At 36.1% G+C, this 19,888-nt stretch overlaps 1 protein-coding gene across 6 annotated transcripts in view; it reads right to left on the bottom strand.

Annotated features, from left to right (window-relative positions):
• The window catches only part of KANSL1L (KAT8 regulatory NSL complex subunit 1 like), a 155,580-nt gene extending 137,599 nt beyond the window's left edge, over positions 1 to 17,981 (bottom strand). For 2 of the 6 annotated variants that reach the window (XM_089916426.1, XM_022567577.3), the window contains exons 1-2: positions 4,838 to 17,981; positions 1,777 to 2,893 (exon numbers count right to left, since the gene is read on the bottom strand). In XM_089916426.1, coding sequence (XP_089772552.1) covers positions 1,777 to 2,864 — 1,088 coding nt within the window. In that variant the 5' untranslated portion in view covers positions 2,865 to 2,893; positions 4,838 to 17,981. The other 4 variants (XM_022567571.3, XM_022567574.3, XM_089916425.1 and 1 more) reach the window with 4 other exon arrangements.
• Between the last annotated feature and the right edge of the window lie 1,907 nt (positions 17,982 to 19,888).

Genomic DNA, 19,888 nt, shown 5'->3' with positions numbered 1-19,888 from the left:
GTTTCACATATATGGGCAAGAAGCCTAGCTCCACCACTTATCTGGCTTTTTGACCATAGGCAAGTCACTTAGCCATGCTGAGCCTTTTTCTTATTAAGCGAAATAAAGATAACAAAAATTACCTCCCATGGTTGTTGAAAGGATTAAATAATATATCAAATGTAAAGTAAATAGCACAAAGCCAGTTAGAAAAATATGTCCTCAATAACTATTAGCTCTCATTCAAATCCATTTCAAATATAGTGATAACAGAACACCAAAAAGCCTGGAATGCTCACTTTGTTTTATATTTTACTCCTTACTATAAAAATTAATATACTGACCTTCTATTTATTAGTAAAAATTAATGTATTCCGCTTCTAATTCTATAATGATTCTCACTTATCTTTGAGAATTTGATAAAAATGATGAACTTCTTCCTCCCCAAATGCCACATATATACACAGTATTTTGCATCAATTTAGGGACATTAACAGATTCTCTGAAAGCTAGATTAGAAACTATATTCTAGCTGGCTGTTTAAAATAAAATTAATTCAAATTAAATAAAATTAAAATTCAGCTCTGGGCTTCCCTGGTGGTACAGTGGTTAAGAATCCGCCTGCCAATGTAGGGGACATGAGTTCAGGCCCTGGTCCGGGAGGATCCCACATGCCGCAGAGCAACTGAGCCCATGCATCACAGCTACTGAGCCTGCGCTCTAGAGCCCGCGAGCCACAACTACTGAAGCCCACGTGCCTAGAGCCTGTGCTCTGCAACAAGAGAAGCCACCACAATGAGAAGCCCGTGCACCGCAACGAAAGAGTAGCCCCCGCTCGCTGCAACTAGAGAAAGACTGCGCGCAGCAACGAAGACTCAACGCAGCCATAAATAAATAAATAAATAATAAATAAATAAATAAATTTTAAAAAATTCAGTTCTTCAGTTGTACTGGCCACATTTCAAGTGCTCAATAGCCACATGAGACTAGTGCCTACTGGATAACACAGAAATAGAACATTTCCATCATCCCAGAAACTTCTATCAGAACTGTTCTGGAGTATTAAAATGGTATGATAAGTAAAACTATTTTTCTCTGTGCTTCTGTTTTGTTTTGTTTTATAAAATATCTAGGTATCTCTCTTTGAAGCAGATTCCCAATAGGGTAGAGGCTGAATATTTTGCCTATCACTGAATCTCTAGGGTCCAGCACATAATAAGCATTCAATAGGTATCTAAGAGCTGACATTATAATTTTGTTTTGGTTATATTAATCTAGCAAAAATTGACTAAATTGGTAAAGACCAGAGCTGAAAGCTGTGAATACGAGCATATAAATAGTTTAAAAAAATTTTTCTAAGTAGCAGGTCAATTTATATGTACTGCCAACTGATAAACTCCTGAAGCCAGTGAGGGCTACCTACGCAGACTTGAAATTTTTTTAGCTATACATTTTGGCTAGATAACTTAAGCAAAATTTTAAGCCCTGTCCACAGCCTATTCTATTCAAGAACAGGAAAAATACATATTTATAGCTAATTATTTTTCATTATTCCTATCTGGGTTTTTTTCCTAGATAGAGCAGTTGGGTAACTTATTTTTAAATAGTATGTATATATTCACAGACTGTCATTTTTAATAAAAGAAATATTTTAAAAATTCACCAAAGTTTTATAACTTAAAGATTATGGCATTAAGATTTTAGAAAATCTATTTCTTTTCAACATATCTTGAAATCAAGACAAAATTGCTGCTATATACAGAACAGTAAAAGGTCTAATAATAATTTTGCACTTACACTGACACATTTTTTCTAATGGTATATTCATCCAAATCGTCATCAGAGCTGCTATCAGTTGCATCAGAATCCAGACCCTCTTCAACATGAGACAACAGCCCTGTAGCAGACAGTGCAAATCTTTGGATTTCTGCAGCTGTACACCGTGCAAAGCCATTTTTTGTATCATTCCACAATTTATTCTCTGCTGTCAATAAGTTGATGTCTGGTTTAATTTCAGTGCATTTAGGTAAACTGTTATCCAAAATTGTGGTAGGTTCATGAAAAATCTTCATTTTGGGGAGTTGATGTTCCATAGAAAATTTCATTTGCTGACCATAGTGCTTAACAACATTCTTTGCCAGGAGCATCTGCAAATGTTTCTGAGTTCTTCTAGCTTGGCTAAGTAAAATTTTCTGTTTGCTTACACAATGAAGTAAACGAGCATTCACTTCCTCCTCTTTTTCTGCAGTTGAGGAACTAATAGGCACGTTTGAGTGGTCAGGCCCAATTTTGTTTTGAGCACAGTGCAATAAACCCTTTTTAATCTCAGCGTCACTATCTTTATCCAAAAGTGCATTCTTTTGGTACCACTTACAGTTTTTCAGTTGTCCTTTATCTACATTAGTGTCTTTGGTTATATCTGAATCCAAAATAATTTGTACATCTGTCATGCACTGACTTGTGGTATCTGACAGAGGTTCCTTTTTGATGAACTCTTCAGAATGAGAATGACAGATTTTACTGAGCTGAATGTTGCTACCATTACACAGTATGTTTTTCAGCTTATTGCAGTGGGGTTCCCCTAATTTCTTTTGTTTATAATTCTCACTGTATTTATTTAATGTAGCATTAGAACTCATTAAAAGAACAGTCTGGTAATGTTTTGAAGACTGAGAGGAGCCAAAATGTTTTAAATTCACAAAATTAGTGCTAAGAGTAGGTTCAGGAGTTGGAAATCCCAGCATCTGAGAGAAAGTGTCTCCTTTCAGCTTTTCATCTACCGTTCTTGGACCTTCCATGCATAGCATCTTGTCCGACTCCATGGTACTTGGTAAAGATGAAAAGCAGATACCCTTTGTTGCTGCCTCCCTCAGAGCTGGGGTCATGGCGAATCCTGCAGATAATTACTGCAAACCTAAAATAATGTAAAAATAAATGATCAAATATCAAGAAAAAAGTTTTATACTTTCCCCAAGGGCAACACTTTCAATGTCTCTGATTAAAAAGTGAATGGAACTAAATTCCTCCTCTATTTCCCAACTCCTAACATTATCTCTGCTCTTTGCTAGCTCATAAGGAATTCAATAAGGACTATTCTCCATTCTGACTGTGGGCCTAATACCCAAAACTCAAATGAAAGTTGCACAGTGCCTAGTATTTAAGAGTTAGACAAATATTTGTGAATGCAATTACATCTCAGGATTCCATTTTTTGGACAATGTTTGGTGAGAGTTAAAAGAAAAAAATCCAACCTGGGATTCATACTTGAAAATGTGACTCAATCCCACACTTTCAGCCAAAAGTATTATTTTTATAAAATATAATAAATTGCTCAAAACCTTCATTTCTCAATTTAAACTTCACAATATGAACAGTATTAATAATAACTAAAATGTAGGAAATAAGGTAATAAGATATAAGTGAACTGAACTACAAAAAAAGTATATAATTGGGAATTCCCTGGTGGTCCAATGGTTAGGACTCTGCACTTTAATTGTCAGGGTAAGGGTTCAATCCCTGGTCGGGGAACTAAGATCCCACAAGCCTCACAGCACAGCAAAAAAAAAAAAAGTATATAATTTCACAGGTGCTAAAAATAAGTGGTAGTAAAAACTAGCCTAACCTGCAATGTGCAAAAATTTTTTTTCTGAAAAATCATCTGCAATCATTATTTTCCTTTTCACAAATGGATAGTCATCAATTATCATTATAGAAGCTCTTACTCCTGCCTGAAAAATAGGAGGGAATGTAACAGATGACACTAAAGATTAATCCCAAAGTTAAACAAATTTTATTTTATCAAAAGAAAAAGTATAAAACCATATATTCTGACTCATAAAAAAGTTAATCTAGTACTATTAAAAATTATGATGAAAAAATTATGAAGATTGAAGAGTTAGTGAAAAAAATTTTCTTCATTAACAATTAAAAGTTTTTGAAGACACTTTGGAACTATGACACTCCATAATTTTTGTTTCAATGCACATGACAGTTAATAGCCATTTGAATGGCCACACTCCCATACTGTATGTCCCCAGGAGGTAGCTGTAACTCTACACCTTTCATTCTTGTTTAAAAACACAGAACCAAAAGCTGATTCTTTGCAAGGACTAATAAGAATGATCAAAAGGAAGAAAAGGCACAAAAACTTCTATGCAATTAAAATAAAAATCTACACACAGGGTTAAAAGCAAGTGATAGACTAGGAGAAGATAACTGCAACATATATCAATAGGCAAAGGATTAGTATCCAGAATATATTAAGAACTCCTAGAAACGGGCAAAGGTTACAACAGTCGGACACTTCAGAGATGATGACATCCAAATGGTCATTAAACATATACTCAACTTTACCAGTAATAAATGAAATGCAGATTAATAATGCAAGAGACCAGTTTTCTAATCACCAAACTGAAAAGATGGTAAGTCTGAAAATATCACTTACCATGGGAACATGGTTAAATAAGATTTCTCACATCTGTTTGAACTATAAATTGATTCTATAATTTGACAATAATGTGGAAAATGTGTTTGTCACAGGTGCACAAGAGATCAGTGTTTGTATGAGCAAAACACTCTTTCAAAGCAACCTAGACATCTAACAGTGAGAGAATGGATATTAAAACATGATGGAATACTAGAATAGCAGTTAAAAAAAAATGACCTAGATCTATATGTATCAATATGGACAAACCTCAAAAACAGAATAAAGTTTAAAACAAAAAGAAATGGTGCAGATTATATATAGCATGGTACCATATAAATAAAACACAAACACAAAACCATACCATACTTATGTACATATACATGTGTGTTTATGTGTTTACAAGAATAAAAGACGAACCAGAAAAATACCCACCAAAGTTGTAACAGTAGTTGCATCAGGTAAGTTCCATGAAACAGAACTAAGAGTGGTGTTTTAAGAGGAGCTGAATTTTAGCTACAATATTTTATTACTTGGGGGAAAAAGAGTAAATGAAATATGAGCAAATGTTAATCGTTGTTAATTCTGTGTGATAAAAATAAATGTTTGCCTTTTTTATATTTTACTGTATAATGTCTCCAAAAAAATGTAGATTTCTGTATAATTTTCTGTCTCAAAATTTATACACTTTTATATAGTGCCTCAAAAATAATAAATCTTATATATAACAGATTTTCATTTATTCTAAATCCAAAATAGGAAAACAAAAATAACCATAATATTGGGTTTTCTTTTTAAAAGTATATTTTGCACTCTACTTTTATGAGAAATAGAAAAATAAAACAAGCTAGCATTGGGAAATTTTTTTTCAAGACTCAGTCTGTCACTTGATCACTCAATGACCTATAACTTCTAATTTATAAACATCTACAATAGTATTTAAATAACTACATTGCTCTCTGAGGGAAACTGCCCTAATCACAGTTCTCTCTGAGGTAATCATATTCAAAAGATACTATACTCTATCCCCTCCTTACCCACCTTCTCTCTTTCAAAAATTTGAACAGGGTGCTAAGGACATAATCAAAGTGGCTAGCAGCAGGGGCAGAAGTTGAAACAAGAAGAAGCAATGGAATTCATCTTAGGCCCTGGATAAACTAAAGATAAGGAGAAACTAAAAATAAGAAGCAGAAAAAAGATACATAGATTAAGAGATAAGAAATGGAGTTGGTAGAAAAAAAAGAAGGGAAAGAAATGTAGACATTGAGAGTGGCTAAGGAACCTTTATGGTAGAGAACCAGAATAAAACATACACACAAAAACTCTGGTAAGATCTCTAGGGCTTACTTGGTATGATAGGCAGCTTCTAAAGTGATCTTAATAATACCCATCTCCTGGTATTCATGCCTTTGTGTAATCCTCTCCTCTACAGTGTGGACTAGATTTAGTGATTTGCTTCTAGCAAACAGAATACAGCAGAGATAATGGGATGCCACTTTCAACATTAGGTTACAAAGATACTGTGGCTTCCATCTTGTCACCCCTCTCATTCGGGAGCACCAGCTGCCATGTTGTGAGCTGGGAAGACCCTCACGGCAAAGAACTATTGTCTTCAGCCAACAGACAGCAATGACCTAAAGCCTGCCAACCAGCCATGTGAATGATCTGAGAAGCAGATCCTTCCTCAGTCAAGCCTTCAGATGCCTGCAGCTCCAACCAACACTTTGACTGCAGCCTTGTGAGAAACCTTAAGCCAGAGGCACCCAGCTAAGCCATGCCTAAATTCCTGACCCCCAGAAGCTGTGAAATAAATGTTTTAAATTTTGGAGTAATGTATTACATAGCAATAGATAATTAACACACTTGGATATAAAGATTTGGGGATTCTGGACTCTGGAAGGCCCAGCCATATCACAGTTCCTATTCTAGGATTTCCATGAAGTTCTTCTGTATTCTACTCCCGACTCTATCCTTATTAAAAAACCGTAGCCTGAAAGTCTCTCTACTTTGCAACCAAAAGAAACTCAGGAAAATAACTGTCTCCTATTATTAAAAAAGGTTAAATTATGTTCATATAGTTTTAGCATAAAACTCAAGTCCATTTACTCCAATTTTTTAAAATACCTAAATATGTAATCACTGTGTATAAACAAGGCTTACTAACTGATCATTCTAAACTCTACCACTTCTGACTACCTCCATATTAACGTAAACAACTACACTTATTACTAACATTTCTAAGATCTACAACTGCTTGGATTTTTCATTATTTTGTTAACTAGTATGTTGTCAAGATGCAAAAGTATCTAACATATAGCAGATACTGAATTAATATTTGTTGAAAAATAAGTGGTTGCCATTATACTTAAAATCCAAAGTTTTTCTTACCATGGCCTACAAAGTTCTACACTATCAAGTCCCTGACTACTTAGCCTCCTGTAACTATCTCTATGGGTTACTGCACTCCATAAACACTAGCCTCTATGTTATTCTTGAAACACACCAAACAAGTCTTTGCTTCAGGACTTCATATTTGCTGGAACAATTTTCCACAAATAAGATAGCTAGCTCCCTCACTTCATTCATGTTTCTGCTCTACAGTCACTTCCTCAGAGAGTCCTGCCTTGACTAATTATTTAAAATAGCTTTAGCCCCTCACTTCATGATTCTCCATTCCCCTACACTGTTTTATTGTTCCTCGGGGTGCTAATGTCAGAACCTGACTTTATATTACATTCTAGAAAGTAATATAGTCTAAGGGCAGAACTCAATTTTGTTCAATATTCTAATCTGCAGCACTTAAAACAATGTCTAGCACACAATAATTGTCAGATATTTGTTGGCTGAATTAATAAACAGAGAAGAGAGTTATGATTTTTAAAGGTATTCCAGAATTTAAGTAGCAACACCTATTTCAGTTATTATTTTTAAAATAACTGTTACAAACACAGCAATATATAAAAAGAATAATAAGTCACAACCAAGTATGCCTTATTCCATGAATGTAAGACTGGTTCAACATTTTAAAAAAATTAATTATTGAAATTCACCATATCAAAAGACTAAAGAAAAAAACAAATAAAAAGCATCTGACAAAATCCAGTATCTGTTCATAATTAGAAAAAAAAAGAACTCAGTAAATTAGGAAAAGGAGGGAAACTGCTTAACCTGAAAAAGAGTATCTACACAGAAGCCTAGAGACCGCTTCATGGTTAATGATGAAAGACTGAATGCTTTTACTATAAGACTGGGAATGAGGCAAGGTGTCTGTTCTTATCACTCCTATTCATCATCACATTAGAGGTCCTAGCCAGTGAAACAGAAGAAGAAAAAAGAAACAAAATGCATAGAAATCTGGAAAATAAAAAGTAAAACTGTGTCTATTCATTGATGACATGATTTTCTACATAGAAAATCCCAAGGGATCTATAAAAAAAGCTCCTAGATCTAATGAGTTTACTAGGGTAGCAGACATAAGGTCAAGATACAAAAATCATTTATCTTTCTAGATACTGGAAATGAAAAAAACAGAAATAGAAATTTTTAAAATAGTATTAATTCCAATAGCTTAAAAATATGAAATACTTAGGCATAAATCAAACAAAAAATATGCAGGATCTACACACTGAAAAAAACCACCAATGAAAAACAATCAAGTAAGATCTAAATAAATGGACTGACACATTGTGTTCATGGATTAATTATTCAATATTGTTACAATGTTAATTCTCCTTAAACTGATCTATAGATTCAACACAATCCCAATCAAAATCTTGGCAGAATTTTTGCTAATATCAACAAGCTGATTCATAAATTTGTATGGATAGGGAAAGCAACTACAATAGCCCAAACAAGAAAAAGAACAAAGCTGAAGGACTCATACTACCTATTTACAGTAGTCAAAATAAACATAGATTGGCAAAAGAATGGACAGATAATTAGACAGATAAACAGAGAGCTCTGAAATAGACCCACACATCTATGGTCAATTGATTTTTGGCAAAGATGTAATGGCAATTCAATGCAGAAAGACTTAGTTTTTTAAAAAACAAATGATTCTGGAACAATAAGGCATCCATATGCAAAATCCTGAGCCTTAACCCACACCTCATACCTTATACAAAAATAGTCACATGCATCAGAATGGATCATAGACCTAAATGTAAAACTTAAAACCATAAAATGTCTAGAAAAAAAATAGGAGATCTTTGTGAAACTGGGTTGGGCAAAGATTTTTTTTTAGCTATGACACAAAAAACATTATTCATAAGAGAAAAAAATTGATTAACTTGCACGTCCTCAAAATTAAAATAAACAATAAACATTTAACAACTATTTAAAACATAACAACTGAGGAGCCTTTGACATAAACATACAGAAGATAATATGTCTTGGAATTAGTGGAAATCAGATGTGCAAACTCCTGAAAGTCACTGAATTTACCATTCAGGTTAACTCTGAATAATTGTTTTGATCATTATACAGTTTTAAACTGTAATTATTTTCAATGGTATATTATTTCATTTTTACACATAATAGACAACTGGTTAGAGGCAGAATGCATAAGGAATACTGATTTGAGAGCATAAAATAATAATTCTGCAAATTCACCTGAAGATATCTCCATTAGTTCCATAACTAATGATCAAAATTATTTTATAGCATCTAAAAGGTATCTCCAGCATTTCAGAAGCCAATTTAAGACAGTGAGAATAACTAACCACAAGTAAGACCATCTGGTTTTCATTTGGGTATAAATCCATCCATACCACAATGAGTTATTTATAGAGAAGTACTTGTGAATGACAGCTGTAAACCTATTTCATCTTTTAAAAACAAAACAAATAAAAATTTTCCAAAAAATATGGAAATTAACCAGTTGACTTTTTAAAAGCAGAAAATGAGGAAATGGCCAACATTAAGTCATAAATGTAGTTTTGTCTATTTTTGGTAGAAGCTGGATTTTAACCTCCATTTAATATATATTTGATCTAAGATCAAACATTCAACAGTTCAGTTAACACATATTTATTGAGAAGTATGTAAGAGACACTAACCTAGGTACCAGAAAGATTGTAGACAGCATGACAAATAAGGTTTCTATTCTCACAGAGCCTACATTCTAGCTAGCAAATGGTAGAGAATACACAAACAAGAAAACAAAAAGATCAGAAGTAAATAGGGTTCTCACAGTGTTTTTGTAAAAATAAACAAAGTAAAGTAATAGAGCATAACTACACTGCAGTAGGAGCTAATTTAGATTTGTAGATGAAGGAAGACTTCTGTGTTGGTGACATCTGCTCTGAGACTTGAAATGACAATAACAAGCTAACCAAGGTTTGGGGTAAGAGCTTTCCAAGGAAAAAAGACAATTAATAGAAATCTGTAAAGCAGGAATAAATTAGGGGTGTTTGTGGAACAAAAATTACAAACTTGTCTAGACATAATGAGCCAGAGAGAGAAAGGAGCTCAGGATCAAGCCAGGGGGTTCACTCACATTTATCTGAACAAAGGAAGAGGTGTTACAAAGGAGGAAGAGCCCTAAGAGGAGACTTAGAAAGTCCAGTTAGTGGGACCTCCCTGGCAGTCCAGTGGTTAAGACTCTGAGCTCCCAATGCAGGGGGCACAGGTTTGATCCCTGGTCAGGGAACTAAGATCCTGCATGCTGCACGGTGTGGCCAAAAAATAAATATTTTTTTTAAATGCACACTCCCATTCATTAAAACGTTAAAAAAAAAACCCAACCCCCCCCCCAAAAAAAAGGAAAAGAAAGAAAGAAAAAAGAAAGTCCAGTTAGTGAGAGAAAAGGAAATTCCAGAGTGTAGGTAATTGAGATTCCAAAGTGTTCAAAAGTATGTTAAAAAGACATGGGCAGCTCTATCAACTGCCATAGTGAGGTCAAATAAAACGAAGATAAAGAAGTGACAGATGATATATTACTTTCTAAGAAATCTGTTGAAGAGTCTTGCTTTTTCCTAAAAGTAAAGAAATACCCCACTCCTGCTTTTACTAGCCTTCCATGTGGTGGAAGGGAAATACCTAACCCCAGCCCCATGTAGCCATCCTATCCCACCTAAGAGGTGGAAAAATCTGTGAAGCATTTGTGAAGTTGGGGCACAGCCTCCCTAAAAGACAGACTTAATCACTAGACTATAGAATGCTTCCTCTATACCTCACATCTTACTAAAGATCTATTTACTAAAGTTCCTTTTACTAGGTATATCATGTCCCCTCTTTCAAAAGGAAATTACAAGGCATACTAAAAGACAAAAAACAGTTTGAATAGACAGAGCAAGCATCAGAACCAGATTCAGATATGTGAGGAATGTTGGAATTATCAGACTGTGACTTTAAAAGAACTTAAACAAATTATGATTTTCTAAGGGCTCTAATGGAAAAAGTAGACAGCATGCAATAACAGATGCATAATGTAAGCAAAGATATGGAAATAGATGGGAATTCTAAGAAAGGATCAAGAAGAAATGCTGGAGACCAATAACACCATAACTGAAATGAGAATGCCTTTGATAGGCTCATTAGTAGACTGGACATGGCTGAGAAAAGAATCTCTGAGCTTGAGGATATGTCAATAGAAACTTCCAAAATGAAAAGCGAAGAGGAAAAAGACTGAAAAAAAAACCAAAAAAGGAACAGAATATCCAAGAATTGTGGGTCAACTACAAAAGGTGTTAACATACATGTAATGCAAATACTGAAGGTGAAGAGAGAAGAAATATTTGAAGAAATAATGATTGAGAATTCCTCCAAATTAATGTCAGACATCAAGCCACAGATCCAGGAAATGCAGAGAACACAAAGCAAGATAAATGCCAAATGAAATAGCATATGTCCTTCAATAAATTAAGTACTGTATTAAAATTATATTATGCGAAATTATATATAATAGCCAAGAGTATGCTTAGAACAAATAACAGTTCATTAAATTTTTTTCTACTAAAAATTATTTATCATACTTTTTTCCCATTAGAATGAAAGCTGCATGAAGGCAGGATCTGAATGTTTTCATTCACTGCTGTATCCTAAAATACTGTTGAGCACATAGTAGGACCTTAATAAATATTTCCTCAATAAATACCATCCAAAATAATAAAATCATTTAAAAATGTCAAGGAAAAGGATTCATATTTTATTGTGAAAGGAGTCTTAAGGCTAGGAAATATTAGTATAGAACATTGCTGTCCAACAGAAATATGAGGTGAGCTAAATATGTAATTTTAAATTTGCTACTAGACATATTTTAAAAAGTAAAAAGAAACATATGAAATTTGAATTTCATTGTACCCATTATATAGAAAATATGACTCCAACCTGTAATCAGGATAAAAATATCTTTATATGTTTTTTTATGTGTGCTAAAGTCTCAAAATACAGTGTTTATGGGCTTCCCTGGTGGCGCAGTGGTTGAGAGTCCGCCTGCCGATGCAGGGGACACAGGTTCGTGCCCCGGTCTGGGAAGATCCCACATGCCGCGGAGCGGCTGGGCCTGTGAGCCATAGCCGCGGAGCCTGCGCATCCGGAGCCTGTGCTCCGCAATGGGAGAGGCCACAACAGTGAGAGGCCCGCGTACCGCAAAAAAAAAAAAAAAAAAAAAAATACAGTGTTTATTCTACATTTAGCACAAGTCAATTTGGACTAGTTGCATTTCAAGTGCTCAATAGTCATATGTGGTTAAGGATTACTGTGCTGGACAGTATAAAGTATACTGTACCCCTAAAGTAAACAGGAATCAACCATTAACCAAAACATTTCAGTCCCAAAGTTCTTAGCCAAATACTGTTTAGTATTTTTAGACACCTATGCTTAGGTTATACAAAAAGAATGTGAAAAAAGCAAATCCTCAAACAGTTTTCTAAGCATCTTGTTCTTCTTATGAATATTCAGTTTCCAATTATTCTGGTTTCTAATTATTCGGTTTCTAATTATGCACATATTGGGTCGAAAAAAAGTATTTGGATCTTACCTAAATCTAAGAAATTTCTTTCTAGCTGCTAAAACACTGTATTCTATTTACTCTCGGCACCACTATCATCTTTCCCAAGATGCTCAAGGAAAATAGGTCCTTTCTCTAAAAAGAATTTAGTCAGTCCATGATATAGGACTTTAAAGAAACTGGAAAGAATAAAACTGAGAAAAAAACAACTAAACTTCCTTAACCACAACATACAGAAACTAAAATAGTAAGCTAACAGGATTTAAGAAGCAAAACTGCAAGAAATCATATCACCCTTTCAAAGAAAGCAACCAGACAGATTATTCTGATTATCTGTTAAGAGGCAATAGTTCTAGATAATCCAAAAATCAATTATATTTCCTGGGCACGAACTTCACTTTCATGTTGTACAACAGAGTTTTCAACCTGCATTCCAATTTAAGTAAAAATAAATTAATAATAATAATTCCTTAGCACATCCACAGCCCAGAAATTTTAGGGCTGGCCAAAAAAAAAAAAAACCCGAAAATAAAACAACAACCAAAACCCAAAACCACTCCATTGTAAAACTATTACAGATAATCCACCAAGTAAACAACCCTATAGCAAAATTCCAGATTTCAATATATATACATTTTCTTAGAAGTATCTTAAAACACTACCAACCAGAGAGAAAATTTCAGTAACACAAGCCAAAGTTTATTCATTTAAATTACAAGCATTTAAAAACTACAAAGAATCAAAACAGTTTTTTTCTTTTTGGCTATATTAAATTTCATTATTATAAATAAAAATCAAATTCAGAAAAATGGGGGAATTGTAAAGTCAAGTCTATACTACAAATTCTAATTTGGGGTCTACAATTTAATCCAAAGAACATTCATTGTGAATTAAGGAAGAAATTAGTTGTTCTGATATTACCTTACTAAAAATAAGGAGTCTTGCCCTGTTGTCTCCAAAATGCTTCCATTAGTGACTTAATCTTTAAGGTTTATAAATCATATGTATTTATGAATTTAGCATTAATTAAATGCAATCTGGTCCCTTGGACATCATGAGATATAGTAAATACCATCATGTCATCCCTCAAAAGCTGCATGTACAGTGAGATAATTATAACAATAATTATTGGATTGATCCCAACACTAGTAACCAGTCTTTACAATTACTATTCAGGTCACATATACCAAATAATTTTTGGCATACGGTCTAAAGAAAATCAAAAGTTAGCTAATCTAGTCTATCCTCAGAGATGAAACTAAGAATCTAGACAATTATAAATAAGAACCATTCTTCCTCCTGAGAATGAACATTAAAAATTAAAAACCAAATCTGATTTTCCATCCCCTAAAATACTACTTCAGATTTGACTATGACTTACATTCTAGCACACACATGTATATTCCATATAGTCCATGGGGAATATCAAATCAATATCTACCCTCTGAACATTAAATTTACTCTTTCAATTGAAATCTGGATAATCCCAATTCTCTTCAATGCAGTAACATAAACTAGGAATAAAAGTATCATAAAGAAGGCAGATTCATCCTTAAGTTAAAGTGAAAAGACTACCAACAGCATTTTGAGAGAGGGGAGAACCCTGAAGCAGAGACAAATATTAAATTATTTCTGCACTTACAACTTTAATGTGTTTCAGATAGCTGATCCATTATAATAAAAGAGAAGGAGCAGGAAAAAATTCTTTTAGCAAAATTTGAGCAGCTCTTCCAAACATTACTGAAATATAAGGGGACTAAAAGTTTCTAATTTGTAACTCATAAAGTTAAATTAAGTCAATTAAACCAATTAAGTCAATAAAAGTAATGAGAAAGTTTACTGGTATAATTTTATTCCTCAAAAATATAGGAATTACTGGAAGATACTAAATACACTGTTGTGTTTTCAAGATCGCTTTATGCCACAAATGGGCATTCTCAATTTACAGCAGAAAACACTGTAGTAATTGGCATGACCAAGGTACAGTTAGCTCAGTACTTTCTATTTCAATAATGTTTATAGCTAGAACTCCTTCCACTTTGAAAACTATGCCTAAAAAGGAATTCTCTTTGAAGACTAAAGGAATTTAATTAAAGATAAAGCCACTTGGGTGGCCACATAACACATCAAACAGATCATACTTCAAACTTCAAGCAGAATTATTACTATTCAGTTATAAATGCATGACTCATAGGAATATAAATGAGTCATTTTTTTCTGTGTACATCAACTTAGATCCAGAAATTTACGTTTAGATTTAGCACTATCACATTTGCTCATTATATACATTTTGGCTCCAACTTAATTTCATGTGGTTAAACACTGATTAATGATCTACTACCAAGTAAAAAAATTTTTTAAATTACTTTAAACAACATGCTTGAAGATTCTTCATCTTATAGGATTAGAAATAAACAATTAAAATTCATTAGATATTAACAAAGCCTTAATATTACAAAAGACTGCATTTTCTCCCAATTCTGCAAGAGAACCGTCACATCCATATAGAAATAAAGTGTTCCTGAAAACCTAAAAATATTACCAAGTATTAAAAACTTTCATTATGAATCGTTTTCAGATTTTCATTAGACTGTCTACAGGCAAGTACAATATTACCATTTTTATTAACACTTGCTGGTTTATTTATCCCACACAGAGTAACAAAAGTCTCAGTTCAGTGCAATCTCTTCAGAACATTTAAAAAGAAAAAAAGGTAAATTTTTTGGAAATGAATACACCTTCCTTGCCTTTCTAAATCAAACATACTGAAATGTAGGATTGTATTGATGACTGAGTGTCATCATTATGTACAGTATTCCATTATAGTCCTGTGATATAGTTAAGGACTTTAACGATAGAGGTATAATAGACAATATGCCCAAAGTCAGTAAACGGGTTGCTAATTTCCTATTAGCTGACACTGCAGGTGCAAGCAGTCTCATTCTTTGCTGTTTATAATTTGAGGAACCCAATCAGTAAACAATCTTCTAAACCTGAAAGAGACAGCTTTCGGCCTCCTTCAACTATTAATACAGCACAGACAAATGTAAAAGGACAGGAAGAGTGATAAATAACTGAACAAGTAAAAATTACATATGACGAGTAAGGTTAAAGGCAGTAAAAGATGTTAAAGGTAATTAATAGTTGTGCTATCAAGAACAATCTGAATAATGAAACAAAGTAACTTTAGACAGTAGGCTTTTTTTCCTTCAAACATAGAAAAGGCTACAAGTGAATATGGAACAATTAAAGTGAAATTTGTAAGTGAATTCCACACAAGATAGACTATTTCCTTTATTCACTCATCCAAGTTATTATGATAAATGGCATCAAAACTGGATGGAGTTCTTGGATAATGCAGCAGTTGGACAATGGGAAGTCACGAGAAGACAACTGTGCTAAGATCAGTGAGGCCCCACCTGAACGGAGAAGTACTCAAAGTAATGAATCAAACAATAATAGTATACTGCCAACAATGTATTCCTAAATTGAGTATGACAAAAAAGCAAGATATAATTTCCTGACCTTTCAGAGGTCAAAAAGATAAATATTAATAGTCAAGTTGCAAGTATTTATTGAGCACCCACTATGTGATTTGCAGCACATCAAATATGAAATATATTCATCTTCCTCAAGCAGCTTCTAAGACAATAAAACACATGTATCATACACACGTGAAAAAAAAATTTTATGCTAACGAAAGCAAGGTTTTTTTGTCTTATTGCTAATCCCAGATGATGAATAAAGATGTAATGTGAGGCATGCTCATACATTAGATGAGTGTTAAACAATATAATACTCTGGGAGGTAATTTGGCGATGCTGCAAGAGCCTTAAAACACAAACACACACACACACACCCCACCCCCACTCCCCCAGTAATTCCTCTTTTACAAATCTAGGGGAAATTTTTCCACAGATTTATGTAAAAGGCTATTTTCTGTAGTGAAATTTACATCAGCAAAACATTAGAAACAACCCAAACATCTGCCAACAGGAAAAATTTTAAATATGAAAGTTACATGATATAACATCGAGTTGCCAAAAACAATTTTTTCAATGACTAAGGACATGGGACTGTTTATGAGGTAAAGTTAAAATGATACCACTTTTAGGAAAAATACACAAATACGCATAGGAAAATAGTTAAAAATACAAATTATTTGTGTTTTTCTTATTTGCACCCGTCTTCATTTTCCAAATTATAAGATTTAAAAATAATTGTTATTTGAAAAGGCATATATCACACACACACAGTAAATGTAAAAAAAAAAAAAATCAGTGACAAAATCAGCCTAGATTAAGAAAAATTTCATGTAAAAAATTAACCCAGAAGGGCTGGGTAAGAGAAGTAATGATAATCTATCTAGATTAAAACTATGAGGAAATGGTAGCAAACTTGACATTGATCTGATTAAGAAAGTGGAAAATGGCAGAGAATCAAACATAATAGTTACAACAGATTTTGAAGATATTCAAATATATCCTATTTCATGATTCATTCATCGTTTATATTGTTCCAGCATGCTGGCTTAAAAAAACAACTGACTTTTGTTATAAAACCGTATTACCTGTCAATTTCTGTATTTGTAGTGCTGGTAAAGATTATAAATCACTTTTACTAACACAAAACATGTGATTCTCATAACAACCTCTTAAGGCAAGGACAGCATTATGAAACTATTTACAAGAGGAAACAGACTGAGATCGGAGAGGTTGTAACCTGCCCAAGAGAACAGCTAGTAAGAATTGGAAACAGCCGAGACCACTCACTGCTAAGCCTTTCTCAAGCAATCCGCATTCCAGAACACCAGGTTTTTCGCTAATGTTTAATTATTTTTTGAGCCACTTTTTCCTAGTCTAAAACACTGTCGGTTTTGCCTGCAGTACTGGTAAATATCTCACTTAGCTTTTACTGCTGATAAACCTGCCCCATCTGGTCGAAATTTAAAATAACATCCTACTGACCCAAACTCAGCACGAAGTTACGCAAACTGGTTAAGGAAAGACGAATAAAGTAATCCTCTTAAATCTCCCCAGCTGACTAAAGTTTAGGTTATCAAAAAGTAACGTGCTCCCCACAGTTCAAAAAGAAAGAAAAAAAAAAAATCAATCCCCGCAGACCGCTGATCCGTGGGGAAGGGACAAGTGGGTCCTGCCCGGAGCAGAGCGGGCAGCGAACGAACCAAATACTAATTCTCTCGGAGTAAGAAAACATCACAAGATCCAGCCAGTGCCTTCCCTCTCGGCTGTAAAGCTAGCCTCTTCCTTTCCAGTAGTTTCTTTAATAACCAGAACATAGTCTTGTATTTCTTGCTACCAAACACCACGTATCCTCAAATTTTCCGGCAACATCAATCCCTTCAGCACGCAGAGAAACGGCACAAACGTGGCAACACCATTCCTCAACAATTCTCTAGATTCTCCTCCATCCCACGTAATTCTAAAGGCCAAATCAACGTCTGCCTGAAATAAAGTGAAGATAATTAAGTAAAACAAAGGTCCCATCTAACGCAAACAACCCCGCCTCAAACCCTCCCCAAAAGAGCCGACACCACAGCCACAGCCAGCAAGGCGCGGCCAGCGAGGCAAGGGGCGGGCCCAGAAGACCACGTGTCCTGCCCTCTGCGCACGCGCCAGCCAAAACAAAAGGGAGGCTTGCCAAGCCCCTCCCCTGCCCCACGTGACCGCGCTGTGATCCGCCCCCACCCCTCCCTCCACCCCTTCCCTCCGCTCGGCTTCTGCCAAAGCTGTTAGGTTTAGCCGTTTAAATTTGGCTGCGGTCCGACCCCTGCCGTAGAGCGCGATCCGGTGCCGGGACGTAGAATCCAACACCTCAGAGGATTCGGGGGTGAGAGAAAGGGCTGCCGATCGGTCGCCTGGCCCGCAAGTCCACCCAGCGGTCTCCTTCGCTCTCCCCTCCCGCGCTGCCGCAGTCCCCGGCTGAGGAGACCCACCCCGCTCAGCCCGCCGCTAAGACGCCGGCCACTCGCCTGCTGGGGCGCCCTGGCTCCCCTCCGCCGCCGCACCTTCGGTCCGGCTGTGGTGGGGTTTGCTGAGGTGATCTCTAGCTGCCCGCCCGCCTCCCCCAACCCGGGGCGCCGCTGACTCGTATCCAGAGCGCGTCCCGCTCCCGCCCCGGCCGCCGCCGCCGCCGCGGTTTAACAGTCCGCCAGCTGCCCGCAGCTCCGGGCGGCTCGGGGGACGGAACCCTGCCGTGATGGAGGGGCAGTGGGCGGGGCGCGGCGCTGGCCAATGGCAGCGGGGGAGGGGCAGCGCCATGCAAATGAGCTAGGGTGGCGGGGAAACCCCGGCAGGGGGCGGGGCCCGCAGAAGCGGCACTGAGCGTTCTGGAAGCGGCTGGAGGTCGGCGCCTGCACGCTGCTGCATAGGGGGCGGGCGGGTTCCGCGCTGCTCCTGCTTCCTCCTTCTGCGGTCCCCGTGCCAGCGGGGAAAAACACACACACCCGGGCGACTTCCCGCCCCTGCTTTGCTATTTCTGTACCACCCTGACAGCAAAAACAAAGCGAGAGGAAAATCAGGTTGCCTTACGCTCTGCCGCCCGCGCCGGCTCCTTGGCGGCCAGACCATCCCGCCCCGCCGCTGGAGGGGCAAGTTTTAACAAAGCTCTGTCGCTGTTGCCAAGTCTCTACGTGTCCGTGCGTTTGCATTTCTTTGGGCTCTGCGCTCAAATCCAAAGTCGTAATTCTGTACCACCCCCGAGGGGCCCTGAAAGAGGATGGCAAATCTGCCTTGGATCTAGCTGAGTCGTTTTATAGTAAAAAAAAATCAGTAAGGGTCAGCTCAAACATTTAAAAAATCTGTGTAAAGCTGCTTTGAGTGGCGTTGGAGTTAACTCCGTTCTGCAGTAGCGCAGTCAAATAAATTGATGGAGTTTAACGCGGAGATAGTTGGCCAGGGACACAGAAAAACATCGCTGGGAGTTTTGCACCTGGCTCAGCACTCCGCTCACCACGAAACTACACCCAGGCATTTACCCAGCCACGCACTCAATTTGTGTGTGTGTGTTTAAATAACTGAGCACTAAATATAGCTCCTTAGGCTGTAGACGGATTACAGGCTTTCCTAAGCAACTAATTTACACATGGAATCATTTAGGGAATGAAGCGCACTAAAATTTTAGATCCACAAAGACAAATGCCCTTATTTCTACCTTATTAATAGGATAAGATCGGGGTGGGGGGCGTGGAAAACAAGGAACTGGAGTTTTAGCAAAATATAAGACATGACGCAAATTACTGGAATTGGAAAATAACCGGCTTGTTTTTGGTCTTTTTAGTAGACTGTGACATAACTGCAATGATTTTTATGACAAGCTGCATTTATAGGAGATAATACTTTTTAAGAATCGCTCAAAACAATAATCGCACCTTCATATGGGGTAAGGGAAGTGTTTCAGAAATCGATTTACCATCATTGGAATAAAAATTGTAAGTGAATGATGTGTTGTGAAAATAATTAAATCAACAAATATTTATTGGATATTCAAAGGAAGGGCTGTCATATCCCTGCAGT

Source organism: Delphinapterus leucas, chromosome 8 (genome assembly GCF_059928025.1).
Source record: "Delphinapterus leucas isolate spDelLeu-1000000601 "Yukka" chromosome 8, BTC_Dleu_Yukka2, whole genome shotgun sequence".
Classification (NCBI taxonomy): domain Eukaryota; kingdom Metazoa; phylum Chordata; class Mammalia; order Artiodactyla; family Monodontidae; genus Delphinapterus; species Delphinapterus leucas.
This window is presented reverse-complemented; position numbering and strand designations above follow the sequence as displayed.